This window comes from Spizellomyces punctatus (genome assembly GCF_000182565.1).
Source record: "Spizellomyces punctatus DAOM BR117 chromosome Unknown supercont1.19, whole genome shotgun sequence".
NCBI lineage: Eukaryota > Fungi > Chytridiomycota > Chytridiomycetes > Spizellomycetales > Spizellomycetaceae > Spizellomyces > Spizellomyces punctatus.
Window position 1 is genome coordinate 273,064 of NW_015971555.1, and position 21,044 is coordinate 294,107.

General features: G+C 48.3%; 10 protein-coding genes across 10 annotated transcripts; 5 read left to right on the plus strand and 5 right to left on the minus strand.

Moving 5' to 3' along the window:
- Window positions 1–29: 29 nt before the first annotated feature.
- Window positions 30–2,813, minus strand: SPPG_08117 (uncharacterized protein). The gene is made up of 7 exons (XM_016756272.1): window positions 1,955–2,813; window positions 1,415–1,888; window positions 1,257–1,348; window positions 1,037–1,199; window positions 879–974; window positions 669–814; window positions 30–604 (listed from the first exon to the last, which is right to left on the minus strand). Exons 1-7 carry the CDS (start codon window positions 2,790–2,792, stop codon window positions 110–112), a joined length of 2,304 nt encoding a protein of 767 aa, XP_016604569.1. The 5' UTR covers window positions 2,793–2,813; the 3' UTR covers window positions 30–109.
- Window positions 2,814–2,913: 100 nt separating this feature from the next.
- SPPG_08118 (uncharacterized protein) lies at window positions 2,914–5,057 on the minus strand. Its single transcript, XM_016756273.1, has 4 exons — window positions 4,821–5,057; window positions 3,477–4,755; window positions 3,359–3,424; window positions 2,914–3,298 (listed from the first exon to the last, which is right to left on the minus strand). Exons 1-4 carry the CDS (start codon window positions 4,909–4,911, stop codon window positions 3,028–3,030), a joined length of 1,707 nt encoding a protein of 568 aa, XP_016604570.1. The 5' UTR covers window positions 4,912–5,057; the 3' UTR covers window positions 2,914–3,027.
- Window positions 5,058–5,196: 139 nt separating this feature from the next.
- SPPG_08119 (uncharacterized protein) lies at window positions 5,197–6,893 on the plus strand. The gene is made up of 2 exons (XM_016756274.1): window positions 5,197–5,396; window positions 5,460–6,893. The coding sequence occupies exons 1-2, from the start codon at window positions 5,286–5,288 to the stop codon at window positions 6,786–6,788; spliced, it is 1,440 nt and encodes a 479-aa protein (XP_016604571.1). The 5' UTR covers window positions 5,197–5,285; the 3' UTR covers window positions 6,789–6,893.
- Window positions 6,845–7,958, minus strand: SPPG_08120 (uncharacterized protein). Its single transcript, XM_016756275.1, has 4 exons — window positions 7,714–7,958; window positions 7,533–7,641; window positions 7,345–7,475; window positions 6,845–7,279 (listed from the first exon to the last, which is right to left on the minus strand). Exons 1-4 carry the CDS (start codon window positions 7,916–7,918, stop codon window positions 7,011–7,013), a joined length of 714 nt encoding a protein of 237 aa, XP_016604572.1. The 5' UTR covers window positions 7,919–7,958; the 3' UTR covers window positions 6,845–7,010.
- Window positions 7,959–8,074: 116 nt separating this feature from the next.
- SPPG_08121 (uncharacterized protein) lies at window positions 8,075–9,675 on the plus strand. The gene is made up of 8 exons (XM_016756276.1): window positions 8,075–8,226; window positions 8,291–8,528; window positions 8,582–8,646; window positions 8,713–8,815; window positions 8,886–8,993; window positions 9,057–9,080; window positions 9,140–9,238; window positions 9,306–9,675. Exons 1-8 carry the CDS (start codon window positions 8,147–8,149, stop codon window positions 9,546–9,548), a joined length of 960 nt encoding a protein of 319 aa, XP_016604573.1. The 5' UTR covers window positions 8,075–8,146; the 3' UTR covers window positions 9,549–9,675.
- A 239-nt stretch (window positions 9,676–9,914) lies between these two features.
- On the plus strand, window positions 9,915–11,958 carry SPPG_08122 (uncharacterized protein). Its single transcript, XM_016756277.1, has one exon. The coding sequence runs from the start codon at window positions 10,080–10,082 to the stop codon at window positions 11,811–11,813; it is 1,734 nt and encodes a 577-aa protein (XP_016604574.1). The 5' UTR covers window positions 9,915–10,079; the 3' UTR covers window positions 11,814–11,958.
- Window positions 11,959–12,606: 648 nt separating this feature from the next.
- SPPG_08123 (uncharacterized protein) lies at window positions 12,607–13,954 on the plus strand. The gene is made up of 4 exons (XM_016756278.1): window positions 12,607–12,936; window positions 13,002–13,136; window positions 13,195–13,455; window positions 13,514–13,954. Exons 1-4 carry the CDS (start codon window positions 12,688–12,690, stop codon window positions 13,847–13,849), a joined length of 981 nt encoding a protein of 326 aa, XP_016604575.1. The 5' UTR covers window positions 12,607–12,687; the 3' UTR covers window positions 13,850–13,954.
- Window positions 13,926–16,520, minus strand: SPPG_08124 (uncharacterized protein). The gene has a single exon (XM_016756279.1). It carries the CDS (start codon window positions 16,504–16,506, stop codon window positions 13,987–13,989), a length of 2,520 nt encoding a protein of 839 aa, XP_016604576.1. The 5' UTR covers window positions 16,507–16,520; the 3' UTR covers window positions 13,926–13,986.
- Window positions 16,521–17,422: 902 nt separating this feature from the next.
- Window positions 17,423–19,207, plus strand: SPPG_08125 (uncharacterized protein; the record flags this gene model as incomplete). The annotated part of the gene is made up of 1 exon (XM_016756280.1): window positions 17,423–19,207. One exon carries the CDS (start codon window positions 17,423–17,425, stop codon window positions 19,205–19,207), a length of 1,785 nt encoding a protein of 594 aa, XP_016604577.1.
- Window positions 19,208–19,209: 2 nt separating this feature from the next.
- On the minus strand, window positions 19,210–21,006 carry SPPG_08126 (uncharacterized protein). The gene has a single exon (XM_016756281.1). It carries the CDS (start codon window positions 20,851–20,853, stop codon window positions 19,345–19,347), a length of 1,509 nt encoding a protein of 502 aa, XP_016604578.1. The 5' UTR covers window positions 20,854–21,006; the 3' UTR covers window positions 19,210–19,344.
- Between the last annotated feature and the right edge of the window lie 38 nt (window positions 21,007–21,044).

Here is a 21,044-nt window from a genome sequence, read left to right on the forward strand (position 1 = left end):
AGATATTGGTGGTAAAGATGCGGAGAGGTTGGAGCGTGGGAATTGAGAAGCTTTGATCATGTAAACATAATTTAACCAAATATGGAAATACAGCAGCATATATCGCGCATTATCGTTGCCCTTCCTCGCCTGCTGGTATCCTTCCTTTTCTATAGAAGCGAGTCTCTTCTGGATCAAATCCACCACGTTCATCTCCAACCACACCCCAATCCGGAGTCCTTTCCATATAATCCTCACTGGTAAAGGGCTTCCCTTCCCTGATTAGTTCAAAGAACCTGTTATAATCAATCCAAGTCCACCATCCTCCGTCCTTGTAGTATCTCGCTTTATCGGCAATCAAAACACTACACGAGTGTTCATGCACACAAGCTACCTCGTACTTGCCACCAAGCCGCTCACACAAGTCCTTGCAGAAAGTCAGGACTTCGTGATGATACGGCACATTTTTCATCGTCAAATGCGACGCGCCGGAGAAGCCGCAATATGTTACACCTTTCACTTCAATAAAATCGGGGTTCCCTCGACTAATTAGGGTCACGTAAGAATCCAGGGTGCTATCGTTCTTGTCCTTGACCAATGTTAGACGATATACAGTTCTTTGGCCCTACCAAGCACGCTCTCCAAGTCAACATGATGGGTGAAGTGCTGTTATCGTCATGATGACACACCTTTTTCCCAAGTGCATCAAGACAAGCAAGAAATCGCTCCCAGTAATCACGGAACAGTGGTCGGTCGATCTTCTTAAGATCCTCCTTGGTTCCAGCGTCAATGCTCACATACAGCTGGGTGACAGGCTTCAGATTTTCAATAGCGTCTGCCATTGTAACGAAATATATGTTATTTTTATACGCATCTCACGGTTAATACTCGAATCTTACCTGGAAACTGGGCATTTGTGACAAGGAAGGAGGAAACATTGCGGGAATGCAGAATATCCACATATTCATTGATTTTTGGGTACATAATGGGCTCACCTAAGTGATTGACATCGTCGATAAATATGTAATACGACAAGATTCTAACACGAATAACCCACCGACAAGTGATAAAGCACAGTGTTTGATGGTGAAAGCCTCCTCAAACCGTTCTGGTTTCACGCCTGGTACACCTTTCAACTGCTTGATCATCTTGTAATGGTTATCCATGGCTCCATCCACAATATCCACAGCATCATCCATTTTCCAGCGCCATTCAGTTCCCTTTGAAAGGCTTCACGTCAGATGCAATCAAACACTACTATGACGACTGCAACTTACGACTGGATTTGTATGCTGCCGCCAGCAGAAGACGCATTTGTTGGCACATGCCAACGATGGAGTGGTCTCCATACATCGATGTGATTCGATACCTAATGATCACGTCAAGAATTAAGACGAATTTTGGAGCATGCATATTTACTGCAATATCAGTTTACCGTAAAAAGTGTGCTTATAGCATCCACCTCGCCCACGCAACATTGACTTTGTCCAGCGACATATTTTCACACCACTGTGCGTACCGACGATTTTATACCCTTGTTTCTCCAGAGATTTACGCAACATTGGCGTGACCATCTCTTTGATCAATTTCTCTGGCCGCTCTTCAGCATCCTTGGTGCCGATCCTCCTTTTTGGACCTCCTTTATTTGAGCTCAAAGCAGCTTCCTCTTCAGTTCTCTGCTGTTTCGCGCTCTTTATTTTTGCCGCCATGGCCCCCATATCCTCCAGGTCCATTAGCTCGTCACCACTGCCCGTTGCTGCCTCCTCTTCCTCCTCTTCGGAACTCTCGTAATCGCCCTCCTCCACAAAATCGTCCAAATTGTCTTCTCCAGCTATAGAAAGGTGATTGGCAACTCCGTTAATCCGGCTGAGGAAAAGTTTTGTCCATGTGATGAACTGATGTTCCGTATCTACATTAATATAATAGCTTAGAAATACGTTCTCTAGAGTCAGTAGAGGTCAGCTAAGTAACGAACCATCACTCTTATCTCCCAATGCCAGCGGGCAAATTCGTCTCCCCGCTAGCTCTCCAATCCACTTGTCGACTCTCTTCGCAACCGTACAATAATTTTCTTCATACACTGAGTCGCCCAATCCGAATACCGCAAATCGCAACGATTTCATACATTGCTTATTCACTCGATGATCGAACCGAGTATCTTCCAACCATTGATAAAACCATGCGGCGTCTTCCGTCGGTGATCCTTCGGTGTATGTAGATAAAAAGAATACAACCGGAGATTTCTCGGTCATCAGGTCCTCGTTCTCGTAGTCAGCAATATTAAGAACCTCGACTTCCTTTACCAACGGAACATTGGCCTCCACAAGTTCTTTCAGCCGGTAGGAAAGTGTGCGGGAAGTGCGAGTTTGAGTGGCAAAGAGAATTTTGAGTGTGATCCTCTTTTCGTCATCAATCTCTTCCGTATCTTCCCTATCCGGGACATTTTCGATTGGTATCGCAGTCTCACTGGTGGGGGTTGCCGGTTTGCTGCTTGATTTGCAGCACGATTCTCCAGCATTGGAAGAGCAACAACCTTCATCTTCCTCAACATTGCAACAACCACCGGTAACTTCACCAGAAGTATCGCCCTTCTTTGCTCTCCGTTGTTTGGGCCTAGTGGAGTATGACTTGATCTTTGATTGCCCTCCGTTGGCTGTCGGGTTCACAGGTGTTTGATCTCGGCTTTTTTCCACTTTGGACGGTGATAAAGTCTGTCTATTCACGGTCCACAAAGCAAAGAGAAGCGTCGCAACCAGAATCCATGACGGTGCCGACCAAGACGTAACATCCAATAAGGATAAAATGAAAGACATAGTGTGGTCGATCGCTAGTTGGGAAGCGAGACTTGGTTTGGCAAGGTTGACAAACTTCCAGTGACAAAGTGGCGCGACTGAACTGCGTAAGCAATTGATTGCGCCACAAGTGGATCACACATTCCGATCAATATCACTTCTGGCTTGTCTAGTAATAGTATTAAATCTTAAAGCATAATCACAAACCACATCAATAGGTCCATTAAATAGGCTCCCAGATTCCGATTAATCCTAATCATACATGCCCCAATACGACGCAACATCTCAAACTCCTTCCCGCATCAAAGGCATCTCGGTACAGTTTATTTATTCTCCAGCCCCATGATTGTGTCAGTTGGAATTTGTCGGGCTTGCTTTCCAGGACGTAGCATTTGTCCCCAAAGAAACAGTAGAGCTGAAACCATGTAAGGGTGGTTTTACGCGGATCGATATATGGTGTTGTCGAGGGTAGCTGGGCATAGGTTGGGTAGGTACTAAATTTAGGGACTGGCACCGGCATGCGTTGACTGCGATTGAACAGGTCAGCTTTGATGAGCGGATATTAAAGCTACTTAGAGTAAACTTACAGGTAGATCCCGAGCTTGGGCGTTTCGTCGACTGTTACGGTTTGCACATAGATTTGCCACATGGAACTGCACAAATTCAGGTATGCGAACTGAAAAGCCAGCCCTTAGATGTACCTACCCCGCATAGAAAACACTTCTACTCGCGACCTTCTCTCCACTAGCGATTCTCCTCAGATCCGAAAATTCCACGCCAAATCGCATGGGACAGAACCTCATTCCTTGATGTACATACAAATTGTCCTCGTCCATGACCTCTGTCAAACGCAGTCCATCAATATGCCTTGTGTCACTCCTTGGAACGACAGGTTCATCGATGTTGAATTCCATTGTGTCTTCCGTTGCAGACGTAATCATGTGTTGGAGCTCTTTCTGGGTCCATGCGGAGCTCTCGAGAAGGTCAGGAAGGTCGATGATGTCTTGCAATTCCGTGTAGCTGTGAATTCGGAGGAGGGAGTCAAAAGGGATGTGGATATAACCTATACCCCGAGCCAAGATATTATCATAGATGGTGTCGGAGTCGTCGTCCGCGGAAATTTCATCATCGCTGGGTTGATCTTTGATCGTTGTCCATACATGGCCTTCCGATTCGGCTGCGCAAGCGGCGGCATCTTCTTTGGTGCATGTTTCTATAGTTCCTTCCAGAGATGCAAGTTGCTCAAACCGCTTTCCGAGCTCTATCGCTTCATCATCGCGCTTTCCAAGTTCTGTCCTTCTTCTCTCTTCAATGATCTTCACAATGAAATTCCACCGCTGTTCTTCGCTCGGTACCCAAAAGCAGTCACTCGTCACCATTCTCTCCAGCCACCGCACGGGCATTCTCTCAAACACCGGTCTTAGCTCCTTCCTCGCATATCCCTCCCGACAGAGGTAAGTCAAGCACGCCTCAACAATTGTTTCTGAATGTGTACCGTAGCAGTACCCATCTGAAAATAGCAGGTAGTCCAAGACAGTATCAGGTGATAGATCTTCAACAATGAAGTTAACTGTCATATCGCATAATTCTTTGTCCCCAAAAAACAACGCTGCCGCCAGTACGCTTGGTGCCGAGGTCGAAGTTAGATGAAGCTGTGTATTTCCGTACATCCTTCCCAGTACTGTTGTAATGCCTTCCACAGTTACATTGGGATCGTCGATTGCAATCTGCACCTGTCGACTTTCATGCTCCTTCCATGGTCCACCGTCCAGCATGCCAGCAAAATAAGGATTGTTGAGGAGCACAATCCTGTGGAGGTTGTAAGTCATACCAAGGACTTGGACGGTGAAATCAGAGAATAGACCGGAGAGGAACCCTTTGCGGAAGAGGGATTCTGATAGCTTCTTGAGTGGCTCGAGGGTTTGTGAGAGGGTCGGATTGGTGGTTGTTGGGGAGCATTTGGGGATAGGTAGGGTTCCATGATCTTTCATCACGGATCCAATATTAATTAACAACTTCAATTCATCACAGCAAAGCTAGAGAACATACATTCTTTCACCCAATCTCTCGTTGCAACATCTATGGCATCCTCCACCTCATCCATAACGATTGAAAGTACATCAGTTCGACTGGTTGACATAGTACTAGGTTGCTCGCTGTAATGACCCGTACCCTAATTCAACACCCGTACTTTTGTGGGGTTGAATTTGGGGGTGTACCCAGCTTTTTCTTTCCCTTTGCGGATCCAACGATAAAAGCTCAGTATTAAAAAACATGAAACGCTCACAATCATAAGACAACTAGATGCTATTCTGGGCAACACCTAATCCGCCCAGTGGTTCTCGGAACTGGCGTCACGCGCGACTAAGCATGTGGCAATGTGTCAACTTCTCCGCACGCAATGACCTTTCGGCCAGGTGGAAAGCGAAAAGAACAAAAAGGTTGGCAGAGCACCTACCTGCCTTTGGTTCCCTTACTTTCCACCTTGGCTGTTGGTCGCATCTATAGTACACCATGATAGGAGATCCGCAATATGCTTGGCCTTTGCCTTTGCCTGTTCATCATAATAGGTTGATGCAAGTCGAGGCAGCGACGAGTGTCGACGAGGTCGCCGTAAAAGTAACAGTAAGTTAGGCATGATATGTCCTACTGTGAACATGATCTAACATGGGATATTTAAATGACTAGCTTAATGACATTCACCGCCGGTTTACTCTGGCTGAAGCGAATCATACTGAACTCTTGAAAACTGTCCGGTCTTTGTTCGGTTTGGCTAAAAGCGAAAGTTTGCACCTGTGGTGGGTCGATGAAGATGGTGACAACTGCTGCTTGGACCATGAAGCGGAGCTTATTGAAGCTGTGCGATGGGCGCGAAATAACTGTAATGGGCTCCTAAAAGTCAGAGGTCGATTCGGAAGCGACAGTGGCCCACATGCATCCTTCAATCGGTCTGTCAAACCAGCTTTCAACGACTACTATGACACGTCTTCTTCTTCTGGAACCGATGAATACGAAAATGATTGCGGTTCCGCCATGTACGAGTCCGAATCTGAATACGATTCAGTAAATGCGTACCCGTACGTGCGAGCTGAGCATTTGGACGATGTGTACAATGATGCGTCCTCCGACACCGAGACCGAGGAGCCTTCTACACCCATCGGTGCGGTGGCCTACTATACGCCCATTGCCAGCCTTCCCGGTGTGCTCCTCCGAGAACTTGAAGACCGCGAAATGGAAGAAGGCCTTCTGGGCCGTCCGGACTTCACCATCGCCACCAGCATTTTTGCAGATGACGCCCTTTCTTGGCACCAAACATCTTCTACGCAATATGAACCGGCTGACACCAAACAGATGGGAACTCAAATCGCCCCCAAAATGTCGGAACAATGCATTCAAACTGATCTGATCAGTTTCACTCAAACGGCACGTCCTTCAGTCACAACTCAATCCGTTCAAACTGTCATCATAACCAAAACTGCATGCACGTCGACTCCAGCTCCTACATTTACGGCCTCAAGCACTCAATGTGATGCCGCCGAAACAACTACGACTATAGTCCAGCGTTCCCCAACAACTAGCGCCTCGTCAACTCAAACAACTCCAGAAACAAATGAATCATCTACCCGACCAGCCCCGAAATCAACATCCACATCCACTCAATCCAGCTCTACTGAAACAACAGATTCATACACTCAATACGACTCAACCTCGGTAGATGTGCGATCTGGGCCTGACGGTGACGAGAGTAGTCAACAAAAGCGCTTCAAAGCAGTTGGGTTCTCCCATGCGGTTAGCATCCCCATTGTTGAGGAGCATGAGGAGGGTGAGGTAGAGGATGAGACGGAGAGGCCGGGAAGTCCTTACCCCCATGAAGAATCCGATGAAGAGGGCGATGCGTTGTTGAACGACGAGAGAGATGGCGAGCCGGAGGCGGAGGAGGAAGAGGAGAGTGAGAGGGTCAAGGTTAATAATGCCATAGATGCCCTTCAAAGTCCCGGAGACTTTGTGCTTGTGTGATGACTTGGATAGATATTATGTAGATTGCGTCACTTTCGGTCTATGGGCCACGTACATTTTGTATACAATAACTGTAAGCTTTATTCAATTGCAAAACTAGCTCACATTCCATATCATTCAATGCCTACTCTCTATTTCCCCCCATGAATTCGAAAGATATCTACATCCACACCCATGTCTGACTATTATTACAGTGGCCCTCTACGGCAACTCAAATTTATTCTACTTTGCTTCCCCTTCATTCTCTGCTAGCTTGAAGATGGTCTCCTTCAAAAACTTACGTCCTGCCGCCACGGCGGCGTCGTCAATCCTCATCAAGGCTGGATCCTGGAGTGCCTGTTTGGCAAATTCAGGTGAAGAAAGCTTTTCAGGGTTATTCACAGCCGGAAGGAGGTGATGGCCACCAATGTACCCCGTCAATGAGCATACGTAGATGCCACAGTCATATCCATTCGTTTGTTGGGGGGTATTCACGATTTCGAATCCTGGTGCTGAGATTTACCGTTATGAATGCTTTCTGAAATGGATTAGAGTCTGCTATAGTGGAATTTCTTACCCGTCTGGCCCTCCTGCTTCAGTAAGGGTGTAATCCTTTCGGCAGTTTGCCGTGCGAACTCCACATTCGCTCCTTTCAGGCTATCAAAGTAGTAGAATGTGTTCCCTCCAGCGTGCCAGACAAGAAGACTCCTGTCAATTTCCATCAGTATTTCCCAGTATTCCGTCACTTGCTCAAGGGAATATTACCAATGGCTGCCTCCACCCTTGAGTCCTGATCCATCATTGATAGGCATCCACACAAAAGCGCGTTCGTTCAAGTTTGGAGGAAGTACGCCTTTCAAAGCGTCGACAGGCTCTACGAAACCCACCCCGCGGGTAGCGTTAGCAAACTTTCCCATGTCAAACATAATTGGCCACAATCTCCCACCTGCAGACTGAGAAACTAAAGCAACCATTGTCGGGCGCATAAACAACACAGCGGGGTCATTCTTGAACAGCTCCCTTTCCATCCACTCATAGTGGAAGCTAATTATCGCGTCATTCAACCATTGCCCGTCATCCAAGAGCGCAACATCCTCAGGATACAGAATGATATCGTGCCATTCGAGGATGGGTTTACGCTCGGTAGTCATCTTGCTTTTACGGTTTTTCAGTTTGGTACAGCTGGCCGTGCCCACCACAACTCCCGGCACGTGTCGAGGACGATCGCGTTGCTTACGTTCATCCTGCAGACTCATCTTACATTGGAAATACGTAATGGCAAAGCCCTCCTCGTTGATACGATATAAAGCTGCCAAAGTTAATTGTCAGATTGCAACACTATTCTTCCATTTACCAAAACTAATCAATTTTTGAACAAAATGCCCGCTGCCGATTTTGCCAACAAACAGCCCTACGTCAGTTTGAGCAACGGACAGAAAATTCCTCAAATAGGACTAGGGTAGGTGGAATTCCATGTGATAACGGGCAGTAATTGACGTCCGGTGAACTATATCCGAAACAAGAACTTGGAAGGCTGGTCCCAACGAAGTCGGCAACGCCGTAAAAGCTGCCATCGAAGCAGGATACCGCCATATTGATTGTGCTGCAGTTTACACAAATGAGCACGAAGTTGGGCAAGCTATCAAAGAGTGTATTGACCGCGGCATCGTCAAACGTGAAGAGTTGTTCATTGTGACAAAGTTGTGGAATACCTGCCATGCGAGGGATAAAGTGTTTGAAGCGTGCGACATAAGCTTGCAGGTCAATATCTCATTGTGTTTTCATCGGGCGCAGAGATTGACACTGCCTTCCAGCAACTTGGCCTTGATTATCTGGACATGTATTTGATGCACTATCCTGTTCCGATGGCTTATACTGGGTGTGATGCGATTTCCAAAGTCATGCATGACTGTCTCCTTATACCAACTGACTGAGTATTCTGAAGGCCCACCAAACCTGATCTGAAAGAATGGATCCCTTGGGACGACCAAAAGCAACTTGTCAAGCTCGAAAAGTCACCTTTACATGAGACATGGGCTGCAATGGAGGTACCGTTCTCATTCTCATCCCCACTGCAAGCTCGTCACTCTCTAGTGATGCGGGTTCGGCATGTGTCAGGAACTAGTTCATAAAGGCAAAACCAAAGCGATCGGCATTTCAAACTTTACGATACCAGTCCTCATTGATCTGTGGACTTACGCCAAGATTTTACCGGCGACCAATCAGGTACTGAACTACCATCACTCAGGTTGCTTACAGGGCCGAATCTCACAGTTGCTGCTGGCATAGGTGGAATGTCATCCATATTTCCAGGCAAGTATTCAGAACAATGCTGCAGTACATCATGATTAACATTTTCTTTGGACGGCCAGCGTCGTGAACTGAGGGAGCTTTGTAAAAAGTTTGGCATTCCTGTCACTGCTTATTCTCCGCTGGGCAGTGGCAAGCAAGGGCCTTTACAGGACCCAACGGTAAGACTCACGTGCAAACCTTACGATGAACATTTGTCCATTCTGTTGAGTTACCGTTACAACGCAGATCAAAGCCATCGCCACCAAATATAAAAAGACGCCAGCCCAAGTTCTCCTTCGGTGGAACATTCAACACGGCAACATTGTTATCCCAAAATCCTCCAAAGAGGAGCGTGTCAAGGAGAACATGAACATTCTTGACTTTGGTCTCTCACCTGAAGACATGCAAAAGATTGACGGATTGGATCGAGGCTTTATGACTTGTGATACGAGGGAGTACTGGCGTGGATTTGCTTTTTTCGCCGTGTAAGAGTAAGACTTGGATTGGATCATACTAGTTGTACTAGTTGTATAGTGTCGCGGCTGCTCCTGCTGGCTGCTGTGCATCGCACGCCAAGTGGAAAAAATATCAAACGCATCTGCGCTTTTGAAACCGTCCCGGCGATCTATCACGACGCCATAGCAGCAAGTTTTTTGTGCTGTTGCTCGTGCAAAATGAACGTGTGCCAACAAAGTGTCCTTCACACTCCCCTCGTCTTTGGAAATTGGTCGCAACTCTAATAATGTACCAAATAGGGTAAATGACATGTAACCAAATATGGCATAATTGTAGTGAGCTCATTTGTGTGCTCTTTTTGCTCTGTCCCTTTTTTCAAACCGCTGGCGGGGAGTCTTCCGGTTTGTCCATTGTTTTTCTTGCTTCCTACGTCGTCGTCGTCGTCGTCGTCGTCGCTGTCACTGATAGATTTGGTAGATATTGTGTCGGTGCCGGTTTCACCCTCGCGCACCGTCACACATCGGATTGATCACTCAGGATATCAAGCGGAAAATTTGGAATAAGATGATAGGATCTGTTCCTGAACGATGGGATACCGATGCCAAGCGGTGCGAGTCCCCAGCTCCCTCCATGTCCACTGGTCGCGTATCGTCCGAACCCGATCCGATAATGCGAACAGGAGTTTTGACTATCATACGGCGGGCCACGTTTGGAACATCCTCGCAGCTTCGACGACGAACCATTCTCTGTGCTCCAAAGCTGACAGATGACTTGCATCCAATATTGCAAGAAATCTTCCCAGATACGACACCTGCCTCGAGTCGGGCCCTTAAACCACTTCCGCATGTGACGATGGCTTTGGGACGTATCACGCAGGCTGCCATTAAGGGTACCCCCTTGTTGATATTCCTTCCTGAAGAAACCATGGTTGATGGGGATCTGGAAACAAAACCTGTATATGTAGAACTGTCTTCCGTGGTCACTTTGCGGGACGAAGTGGACATGAATGAAACTTGCACCTTTGGGCTGGAATTGAAAAACACTGCCACAGGGGGTTGGGCTGGTAAAAATATGCGGATTCGAGCAGGCTTTTCTCTTGAATATTTGGGATGGATGGCTGTCTTAAGGGAAGCCATGAATATTGGAGCCACACCTACGCTGGCGTATGGTAGTAAGACGGCCCAGGTAATACCAATCAAGATGCAACGGGAGCAAATACGCGGACGGTCGATGGTGAGACATTCGGAAATGGACCTAAGAGGTTGTTATGGAAATATGGATGAGCAGCAACGCATCTCCAGATCCTTGGAAAGGGGCCGGACGAGATCGGCGCAGAATCTAGGCGCGCGGATGACAGATCTACGCCTACGTCAAGAGCAGACGATTGCATCAGCTGGGAACCAAGTTCACATACCCCACGGTAATGAGCAACCGTCAAGTCCGCCGTTGGCCCCCGTTCCCAGGCGAGGTCGTCGCCAGGGTGACAATAGACCCCCACCTGCCATGTCAAACAGAGGTTTATGTTTACCTGCCCTCCGTCGAGTGTCGTGGCATGGAGACTTGGAAGAGGGCTCCATGTCTGATCTTGTAAAAGACTGGGGTATGTCGATGTTGGTGCGGGAACCTGAGGCTGAAGTCTCTTGCACTGTACCGATTATAGAGAGCGAATCATATGGCCCAGAGCCATCCGCACCAGTACCTTCTGTCAAGGATCATGTGCAGGAGGGAACTAAAAGCGACAATAGCTTCGTAGATAATAAGGACCGCCCAATCTCCACAGATTCTGGTATTGGCTCTTCTGTATCTGGATCACCGTCATCAAGGGGATCAATGATACGAGACAGACCTCAATCTCTGGAGTCCCATCGACCCCATCTTGACGAGACCTCTGTACCGAAAATCAACAGGTCTACTGCAATGGAACACAAACCGTCTCTCCCGCGTATGCGTAGTTCAGAGGAGCACACGTCTGCAACTCGCTCATCTCATCCTCCGGTCCGAGTCAACCCACCCCCTTCCAAACGCCGCCCTAATGCGTCTCTCAATGAATTTTCCCCACGTTTGCCACCGACCCTCCCGGCCTCACGTCACAGCGCTTCCGCAGCGACTCGTCCAACTAGTCAGGCACGTTACAGCCCAGTGACCCTCCGTGGCTCACCTCCGGGCCCACCCACGTCGATAAATCCCGTCCCAATCATATCGCTGGCCGATTCCCGGGGACCCCGCATATGGTCTGTCAAAAGGAACAAATGGGTCGCGCTGCATGAAAGGGTGCCTGTGAATAGAATAGATGATTGATGGAATCTACAGTAGAATTGTCAACGATGTGCTTTGTACCATTTTTTTTTCTGTTCCGTAAGAAGTCAATATTGTAGTTGTATACACCTTTCCAGACCTTTACCGAAGAAGAATACATTTGTTTGTGTTAGAAGTGTCAGAAAAGACAGGCCAGACCGTGACATCTAGGAGCGCACCTGCAACCTGCATGGTTGTAGAGGAGGAGGAGAGATAAAGATTATAAACTCAGAAACAAGCCGGAGGATGACCTAGAAAGAGGAAAGGCTTGAGCTTGAACCTTGGAAGCTGTGCGATCCAACAGCAAGGCAACATTTTGATTCATGGTACCATGAATCGGTGACACGAAACCTGGCGATGACAGAGAAGGCGCAACCAGGTCTTGCTTCCAGGCCCTTTTGAAAAGATGTAAGCGTAAACATAAACGAAGATATCGCGAGGAATGGAGGTTTGATAGACTTTATCTCAATAAACACAATTTCTGACTTTAACATGCACCATGTTCAAGAGCGCTGAGTTAAGTATATCATATATTTGTGGGCCTAGTTGCCTATAATATGGTATGATTTTAGAATAACTCTGCGCCCACACGCGCTATGTCCCCCACACAAACAACGGGTATCGGAGGATTATGTAAGCTTCCCCGACCAGGCGGGCCTAATATGTATTCGGTCGTTCATGACGTCTATTCTGTTTTTATTTCTGGGTAGGTATTCGAAGGTATGTAGCCCTGCACGGGCTTAGATTAAATATGTTTAAGATTTTGCACACTGAGTTGTTGGTGTCAGGGCAAGTTGCCTACCGTGTCCGTTTTACTGACACCAAGTTGAATGTTTCACCCGATTTCCAATTCCTGTATTAACTTTAGACGAGCAACATGCACACCATAACGTCCCCAGCAACGTCGAGCGCAACACTAACGATGATTGCTATTGACGACATTGAAGAGCCCACTGCCCCCAAACCAGTTTATCACCCACCAAATTTGGATAGACCATTACCACCTCTTCCGCCTCCTGATGTTCCGCCGCCACCATATGAACCGTCTGGACCTCCTCCTGTGTATGGAGACGTGCACAAGAGACGGGATCGTGTGTGGGGTGGGGCCGTGGTTGGATTTGATCTGGTGAGATTTGCATCTTTAAGGCGCAACATATTAAAGTGTGATGGCTGAACTGGATTGGTGATCAGATCTCCTCGTTCGTACTCCTCTTCCTAACACTTGCTCAATTGACAACGTCTCCGATATCCCTGTCGACTGCCGGGGTGATCTTACCTTTTGTCTATGTTGGAGTCGCTGTTTACGGCCGGATAGCATTTTCCAAGGTATTAGTCAAACAGTTCGTCCTACCGGTACAAAGCACTAAACAGTCAGGAACAACAGATTCGCTGTCCCGCTATGATCCTCTACACTCTTCTCTACACACTCCGCATCATAGCCGATATCGCTGGGATAACCCTCTTCATTTCCCACCAAACAACTTCTCAAGGAGGTCAACAAGGTGACGGCGCCAAGAGGAGTGGCTATTCTCCATGGATCGTTGAGGCGGGACGTATACCTGTTGTTGGATTGCGGGTAGCGCAGTATGAAGAGGCAGGGTGGTGTACAGGTTGTGCTTGGAGAGGAGGTGTCTGGGGTGGTGTGGTAAGTCACTTTCTGTTTTTGTTTGTTTCTTCAACACCATCTAATGTATTTCGAGTAGTTGATGATACATATTGCATTGGGAGCTCTCCTGATGATTCACTCACACGCCCTTTGTCGGTCGTCTGAAGAGCAGCCGTCTGTGGTGAATCAGGAGCCTCCATTGAGGGCGCCTATATCGACACAGCAGCAGATGATACATTTTGACAACAACATTTTTAGACCTCGGCCTTTAGTTCCTGGGGGTGGTAGAACGGTTCAGGAAAGAGTGCAAGCGGCGGAAGATGACGATGACCTCCGGCCTTTGGCGGAGATTTTGGCAGAATTGGAGGAAGGGCGTCGGATGGCTGGGGTTACGGTGCGTTCTGGTGACCGTGGTGCCAATTCTAATGCATAGTCTTGATTGTAATGTTGTGTGTACCATATTATGGCATAAGGTGGGAGTATGGATGATGAAAAGTTAGTTTGTAAATGTGTATGATTGTCTATGTCATTAAATGTTTCAGGTATAAACGTTTGACTCTCTATTCACAATCAACCTCGAGCTTTCTTCCTCTTCGTTCCTCCACTTAATGCACTCGCCCCACCGTCTCCAAACTCGCTTACACTAGATACAATAGCGGCACTCCCTCTCTTGTACATACTAGACCCGGGTTTGTTCTTCCTCTTCTCTTCTTCTCTGCGCTCCTTCTCCATCTTGTCTTTTCGCTCTTTTTCGACGATCAGTCCTCCAGGGGCCTCACGCAAAGCAAAACTCTTTGCAACATGCCCCAAGTGCAATTTTTTGACGTGGAAGATGTGTCGCTCCGAGGCGACGTGGGTTGCATATGCTCTAACGTGGGAGGTGTAGGCTTGTTGTGCTAACGATAACGTAGGATTGTTGGAGATCACGAAACGTTCCAAAGTCATGTGGATGTTACTGGCCGGTTGTTCATAAGCTTTTCGCGATTTTTGGGGCTTTTTGTGAGGATCAGTAATGAGATTGTTGAGGTACGTATCTATACCAACTTCTTCAACTCGAAAGCCTTGCCCACGTAGTAGGGACACATATTCGACTTCACTCGGTAGCAGAAAGACAAGAGCTTCACCGTCTCTTCCCAAACGAGCCGTTCGACCAATTCGATGCACATAGTCTTTGACATCGGCTGGAGGATCATATTGGATAATTGCGGTCACATCCGGCATATCCAATCCACGAGCCGCTACATCGGTACATAGCAGAATGGCGGGCTTCTGTGTACGGACAAAGGCATTGTAGGCGGCTGTACGTGCGGATTGAGGGAGGCTTCCGTGGAGTTTGAAGAGTAGGGAAGATGGCAGAAGGGGGGTTTCCGTACCAGATTGGAGTAGAGAATTGTCCGGAGGAAGGAGAGCTGGGTCTTCTTTACGTTGCTTTCCTGTGGATTTCCCTCGCTGTCCATCCTCATCGTGTTCGTCTACACCATTTTGCGTTTCTTCCTCCTCTTCGTCATCTTCCTCCGGCTCATCCTTCGCGGGCGCCTTGTGTCCATTCGCAAACAGATGATAGTGAAAATCAACTGAATCCGTACAGGAAAGAAACACCATGATTTTGCACGGTTTGGCGGACTTGATCAGGTGTTTTAATGCGCCCAGCAGTGCTACCAGACGAAGCTTGGCCGGTACAAGAACGTACTTTTGCTTGAGCTGCGTCGGGACAATGACTTTGTCATCTTTATTTCTTGACGCGCTCTGATCGGTCTGTTGAGAAGCCGTACCAGACTCCTCTCGGTTTTGTTTGCTTTTCCTGTCTTTGCTCTCCGCCTTTATGAATTCGGGGTCGTTCAATGTTTCCTCCGCCAACTTCTGGACACCACCTTCAATGGTCGCGGAACACAAAATTGTCTGCCGAGTACGAGGCCATGCCTTTACAAGTAACCTGGATCGACTCTTGTGAGCCGCCTCTCGCCGTTCATTCAACAATTTCAAAATATCCTTCAGAGTTTCTTCGAAACCAAGCTCTAGCAGGCGATCGGCCTCATCCAAAACCAGCCACCGCAAGTTGCCTGTCTCAAAAGATTTGGTGGTTTTCAGGTGATCCAAGAGACGACCAGGCGTTGAGACGAGGATGGTAATGCCTTTCCGTAACCGAGCCTTCTCCGATTTCTTCTTTTCGCCTCCCATGGTGTGTCCAGCGACAACCCAGTGACGATGATGAGAATCCGAAGAGTTTGTATCTTGTTCCGATTTATGGTTCATGTTCTCTTCGCCATCGGCGGAGGGGTTCGCAGCATGGCCAGAATACCGCAATAGACTCTCCAAAACACTTTCAATCTGTTTCGCTAACTCGCGGGTGGGAGCCAGTACAATGGCCAGGGTTCCCACACTTCTTTCCAGCGCTGCGCTTCGGCCGTGAGCCTTGTACTCCTCCTCCGCAGCCAATAATCGGTGCAATATGGGTAGACAAAAAGCCAGCGTTTTACCGGACCCTGTTTGGGCCTGTAAGACGTGATCCCGCTCTGCATGATGAAGGAGAGAGGGTAATGCTGCCCGTTGAATGGCTGTTGGCGCTTTGAAAACGAGTTTCGTGGTGATGTGTGTACACAAGAGGGGGTTAAGGCCTAGACCCGCGAATGTCGTTGCATCAAAGATCTGCTCATTGGCGGGCTCCGGAGGGGTTGGCAAGGTGGTTGAGGGTTGCGGTGTGGGAATGGAGGGATTAGAGGTGAAAATCGATGATACGATTTGTTTTCCGGGTGTGGAGGAGGGTCTAGGTTTTCCGTTGGGAGGGGAGGGGTCTGTGTCAGCTTTTTGTATTTTGGCCGGCCTGTCCGAGCCCCGCGTGGGCGCAGCCTTCCGCTTTGCACCTATCCCGTCCCGGGAAGTCGATTCAGCTTCTCTTGCCGTCTTGTTGACCGGTTCCTTCGGTCCGTCCAATGTTCGCCGGGCTTTATGGACCAGCTTTTTCGCCACAGCGCGCTTCTTTTTCCAACCTCCTTTGATATTAGCAGCCACATCTCTAACCTTGAGGTGAGCAGATGAAGGAGTCAAACTGTCTGTAGAAAAGTTGAGCAAAAGCCCGTCGTCGTCTGCCATTTCGTACAGTTCGTGGTATCTGCAATGTTCATCCAGCTCTCCAAAAACAATTCAAAGCTTACGCATTTCATATCGTGACGTAGGTGTGATTCCGCCAATCAGGTGCCTCCATCCAGCCACATAAGCTATCACGTGAGAGCGTGAGTCAGCATTCGAGCTTGCCGCCTAGCTTACTATTCCAGCTTTTGGGCATCTGCACTGGAAAGTAACCACTTGTTTAGACGGGAAGCCAGTCCGTCTCGTACGGCTCCCGAGTATGGCCCCCTTCGTACTCGGTACAGTGCCTGCGCCGGCATTTTCCGACGGAACACCTGCCGCGTACCCCCCTGATCTCACTGACCCTTGCTTCTCCACATTTGCCAAGCCAATTGTACGATCCGACCAAACAAGAGTAGATCGATTTCTTGACAAACTTGCTCCGACTTTGATCGAACTATACCGACAATATCCGCACAAGTGCCCAGGCGTTCCACCTGGCATCGCCGAAATCGCGTTTAGTCGCAACGCCAGATTGAAAGAGTTCCCTGATGGATATGTTTTAACGCAGCAAGAACGGGGGGACACTGGCAAGTCTAGCAAGGTGGCTGATCCGTATGTGTATGGGCATCCAAGGTGCGCTCGGAAAATATCGTTCAAAGTTGAACCTCTAAAGTAATCGAAGATCCTCCAAAGTGGTGCAAGGTTTCGATCTGTCAACGAATTTATACCGCACTTGAGTTGGCTTGTGACCAGTGACACGCATGAATATGATGAGTGTGGTTGCAAATATTGTCCGGCATGGAAGAGGCGATTGATCAGCGGACGGACATCCAGTCCACGGAGAACGCCGCACAAGAGTACCGGTTCTGACCCGGCAACGCCATTATCTGGGACTTCCATGAGAGAGAAATCCAGTAGCAGGGACAAGCCAATCAAAATGAAGACGGAGGTGGTTGTGGACACTCCTATAGTCCTTTCAAAAAGATCTCCACGGACAAAAGACATGGAAAGATCGCCGCAGACAAATGGCGCAACTCGCCAGTTGACACCGCTTCGGCCGTCATCGAGATCCTCCTCTACGCCAGATCCGATACTCTCACAAACCTTGTGGGATACTATGAGCCGCACAACTCCTCAGTTGACACAGTTGCGGCGGTCATCGGGATCCTCGTCCACACCAGATCCGATACTATCCCAAACCTTACGGGATACTATGAGTGGCACAAGTCGCCAGTTGACACCGTTGCGGCCGTCATCGAGATCCTCCTCTACGCCAGATCCGATACTCTCTCAAACCTTGCGGGATACTATGAGGGCAAAGGGATATGGAAAACGTGCTGATCCAAGGTCCCAAGTGTCCTCAACAAGCAAGCCATCCCCAGCCAGCAAATCCATTGTCGTCATTGACAGCCCACCAAAGAAAACAAGAGTCTACGTGGAAAATCCGGTACCTAAGACACCAGCTTCTGTACCACAGAAAAAGTATAAACTACCTAGCGAACGAGTTAGGAATGGAAGAGAGGACGAGGCCGGGGGATCGCGCCGTACATCATCAGCTGGCCATCTATCAATCAAACCCCGACCTCTAGTCGTTCCGGCTCTCACAAGTTTCATTTCCGCGGATGGTACGCCCGTACCGGCCCTCCAACGCGAACAAGAAGACACGCCTAAATCACACCAAAGCGTGAAATCAAAACGCTCCCGCGACAGCACTCCCAATGATCAACCCACTAGAAAAAAGATACGCACGAGCTCTTCCAGTCGATCTTCATTCATTGACGAGGGGAAAATAGGGCCTAAGCCGCCTATCTATCGCATAGGGGATGTAGTCTGGGTTACTGCCCACCTGAACCTAACGGAACCCAATGACTCATTCACCATTAAAGACCAGAAATCACCAGAACAATCCCACGAGATAAATCTCAAAGTCCTCAAAGAGGATCTAACGTACTGGCCCGCGGTGATTACATCTGTTTACCTTCCATCGACCGACCCGACAGCTTTCGAGGATGTTTGGGTTACTCCTATCAGCTTTGTCTCTAATCGCATCATCATTCCTGCTCACCGGTATCACAACATCGCATCAGCATGGACCGGTAAAGCGTACGGCGTCCATCTCGTCACAACGCAACTACAATTCACTATTCTTGAAGAATGCCTCCACCCGTTTGCTTGGATGTGTAAACCAGCAACTCGACTAAGTCCAAACTTTGTCCGATCAATCCAAACGGAAGACGCTCTTCTCCACACTTTCTTGCGAGCTGTGAATATGGCGTGTGAATATGCTAGGCAGGTAATATTTGTATACGGTCGAGCTCCAAGAATCGTCAGTGAGGGCATAGGACCAGGCAGTGTGACGTGGGACGAGGTACAAGTCGGGACTGAGCGGATCATGACGGGCGATGTGATCCGTGCATCTACACCAAAATATCCGAGAGGGTTATTCGAAATTGAGCGGATTCGTTGGACGAGAGGTCAACCTGTGACATTTGTGGTTTGTGCTGTAGCTATGGTGAAAGCCAAGGAAGGGGAAGAAAATGATGTCACATACTTTATGGAGGTGGGTATACCATATGTGCTCAGAAAAAGGCGAGCTGATAGTTTTGAGATTCCATTTGGAAACGTTTTGGGACGGTTTTATCCGGGGATGAGTGAGGTCAATGGGAGAGTAGGACCGCGGGAGAAGATGCAGGTCTCAGATCGACTGATAGAGTTGAAATGAGTGGAATCTTTTTCAATATTAAAAAAAGAATGCTCGTTGCAATCTCTCTTTTGTATTTCTAGGGGTATACCCTTTTGGTTAGACCAAAACCAACCGTTCTACAGAATAACCATAACAAATGAAGAATCTAAGATGTTCTAAACACCCAATAATCCCAAGAATTCTACCACCTCATACTTAATCTTCCCTTCCGCAAAAGCACCGACAGCTCTCCTATAAGCCTCATTAGTCACACTGACTCCCCGCTCAAGCAACCACTTGACCATCCACAGGTTCCCAAATTCCGCAGCATATCCCAGCGCAATGCGCCCGGTATCCTTAATCATCGCCCCATGTTTCTCGAAGATGGCTAATCCTTTTTGAATGGACGCAATATGGGACGGAGTGTTCCGGGGGTAGGAGGGCGTAGTGTGTAGCGTGGCTGTTAAGAGGGCACGACTCAGGGCCGTCATATCCCATGTCGATACCGTCAGGTGATGAATGAGCAGGTTTTCGTTGCATGTCAAGAGTACTGTATCTAAAATTTCTTTCTGTGGTATGTATTTAATATATTGAAGCAGAAAGGGTGTTGCTGGAGCCATGTGGAGGAGTCGTGTTAGAGTTTCCCTGTAGTGTAGTTCAGAAACGGTGGAGAGAGTGTCTAGCGTTGTTGTCGCGGCAGAATGGTTTGTCAGGCTCTGGATGATGGAAAGTGCAGAGAGGTAGGTTGGGGTCATGGGCTGAGGAGGATGGTTTGTCAAGTAGGCACGCGTTTGAACCAGAAGGTCGGGAGTGGTTTTCTGGTTGGCGCGGACAAGACAATTCTCCATGATGCGCTTGTTACCAATTCCAGCATGAAGGACGAAATCCCATATATGGAGGCCGCATTCCGTTGGGCTTGATGTGAAGGCGTCGAGAACGCAATCGAGGGATGAGAGGTCCGGTGGATCCATTTGAGAAAGACAGGCATCGTCTAGAATTTCTAGGAGATCCGCGCACCATTCCACGACGCGATCCAACCCGGTTTCCCAGTGTATGCAGTAGCGTTTGGACCGGAGAAGTGTGACGATGGGTTGGGCGCCTCCCATTGCGGCATTTTCGAGGGCGTCTTCGAGGATTGCATGAAGTGATTTGGCATCCAAGACCTCTTCCAAAACTTCCAGGCAGAATGAGGCAGCATCAAATAGGCCATAAAAGCAGGCAAAAAAGAATGCAGAAGTCCAATACAACTCTCCATCGATGCATCTCTGGGAGGATCTTTGGCCGGGATGCCAAGTCGCAGTCAAGGACGGAGGACAAGCGCCCAAGAGGGATCTCAACATTCCGTCCTGTCTCAGGATCTCCACAGCTTCGGCATTGCGCACCACAGTAGTAGAGAACTCTCTACACGCTTTGACCATCAAGCGGTTTACACCAGCATATTCCTGGGTCCCTCGAAAGCAAACGGAGAGTCTGTCCCATACAATTGCATCGTTCAACAGAAACTCCCAATTGCCGTCATAGTATTCCATGAACCAGTCGTAGATCCAGGCCCGTTTGGTATGAGGAGATAATGAGACCCTTCGCAAAAGAATGCTTGTCTCTGCAGTGGGTTTCAGAGAAGGAAGGCGAGCTACGATATCCTCAAGAACTTCTGTAGGCAGATCTGTGAGTTTCATGGTTGGCATGGTGTGATCTCGTCCGTTCACTCAGTAGGAGGAATATGAAGAAAACCCAGCATAGAATAAATAAATAAACAAAGGCCAACAAATACCCCAATCACCTGCTGCTACCGCCATGCACTTTTTTTATACCCTGCCCCCCTCCACCCTCACCCATTCTCCGCGACCGAAACTTGGTTCTGGGCCCCTTCAGCCAA

What these genes read in the sequence shown, in the direction of transcription:
- SPPG_08118 (XM_016756273.1), bottom strand. Translation starts at nt 4,911, where the DNA reads ATGTCAACCAGTCGAACTGATGTACTTTCAATCGTTATGGATGAGGTG. An exon ending in AGAAGTGTTTTCTATGCGGG is followed by an intron (nt 3,425 to 3,476) that starts GTAGGTACATCT and finishes GAATTTGTGCAG; the next exon opens with TTCCATGTGGCAAATCTATG. An exon ending in CCCAAGCTCGGGATCTACCT is followed by an intron (nt 3,299 to 3,358) that starts GTAAGTTTACTC and finishes GTTCAATCGCAG; the next exon opens with TCAACGCATGCCGGTGCCAG.
- SPPG_08122 (XM_016756277.1), top strand. Translation starts at nt 10,080, where the DNA reads ATGATAGGATCTGTTCCTGAACGATGGGATACCGATGCCAAGCGGTGC.
- SPPG_08123 (XM_016756278.1), top strand. Translation starts at nt 12,688, where the DNA reads ATGCACACCATAACGTCCCCAGCAACGTCGAGCGCAACACTAACGATG. An exon ending in GCCGGATAGCATTTTCCAAG is followed by an intron (nt 13,137 to 13,194) that starts GTATTAGTCAAA and finishes CAGGAACAACAG; the next exon opens with ATTCGCTGTCCCGCTATGAT. An exon ending in GAGGTGTCTGGGGTGGTGTG is followed by an intron (nt 13,456 to 13,513) that starts GTAAGTCACTTT and finishes TATTTCGAGTAG; the next exon opens with TTGATGATACATATTGCATT.
- SPPG_08126 (XM_016756281.1), bottom strand. Translation starts at nt 20,853, where the DNA reads ATGCCAACCATGAAACTCACAGATCTGCCTACAGAAGTTCTTGAGGAT.
- SPPG_08119 (XM_016756274.1), top strand. Translation starts at nt 5,286, where the DNA reads ATGATAGGAGATCCGCAATATGCTTGGCCTTTGCCTTTGCCTGTTCAT. An exon ending in AGGTCGCCGTAAAAGTAACA is followed by an intron (nt 5,397 to 5,459) that starts GTAAGTTAGGCA and finishes TTAAATGACTAG; the next exon opens with CTTAATGACATTCACCGCCG.
- SPPG_08121 (XM_016756276.1), top strand. Translation starts at nt 8,147, where the DNA reads ATGCCCGCTGCCGATTTTGCCAACAAACAGCCCTACGTCAGTTTGAGC. An exon ending in GTTCCGATGGCTTATACTGG is followed by an intron (nt 8,647 to 8,712) that starts GTGTGATGCGAT and finishes AGTATTCTGAAG; the next exon opens with GCCCACCAAACCTGATCTGA. An exon ending in TTTTACCGGCGACCAATCAG is followed by an intron (nt 8,994 to 9,056) that starts GTACTGAACTAC and finishes CTGCTGGCATAG; the next exon opens with GTGGAATGTCATCCATATTT.
- SPPG_08120 (XM_016756275.1), bottom strand. Translation starts at nt 7,918, where the DNA reads ATGACTACCGAGCGTAAACCCATCCTCGAATGGCACGATATCATTCTG. An exon ending in TTTAGTTTCTCAGTCTGCAG is followed by an intron (nt 7,642 to 7,713) that starts GTGGGAGATTGT and finishes TGGGTTTCGTAG; the next exon opens with AGCCTGTCGACGCTTTGAAA. An exon ending in GAAGCAGGAGGGCCAGACGG is followed by an intron (nt 7,280 to 7,344) that starts GTAAGAAATTCC and finishes GGTAAATCTCAG; the next exon opens with CACCAGGATTCGAAATCGTG.
- SPPG_08117 (XM_016756272.1), bottom strand. Translation starts at nt 2,792, where the DNA reads ATGTCTTTCATTTTATCCTTATTGGATGTTACGTCTTGGTCGGCACCG. An exon ending in CACAAATGCCCAGTTTCCAG is followed by an intron (nt 815 to 878) that starts GTAAGATTCGAG and finishes TTACAATGGCAG; the next exon opens with ACGCTATTGAAAATCTGAAG. An exon ending in TTGATGCACTTGGGAAAAAG is followed by an intron (nt 605 to 668) that starts GTGTGTCATCAT and finishes CGTGCTTGGTAG; the next exon opens with GGCCAAAGAACTGTATATCG.
- SPPG_08124 (XM_016756279.1), bottom strand. Translation starts at nt 16,506, where the DNA reads ATGGCAGACGACGACGGGCTTTTGCTCAACTTTTCTACAGACAGTTTG.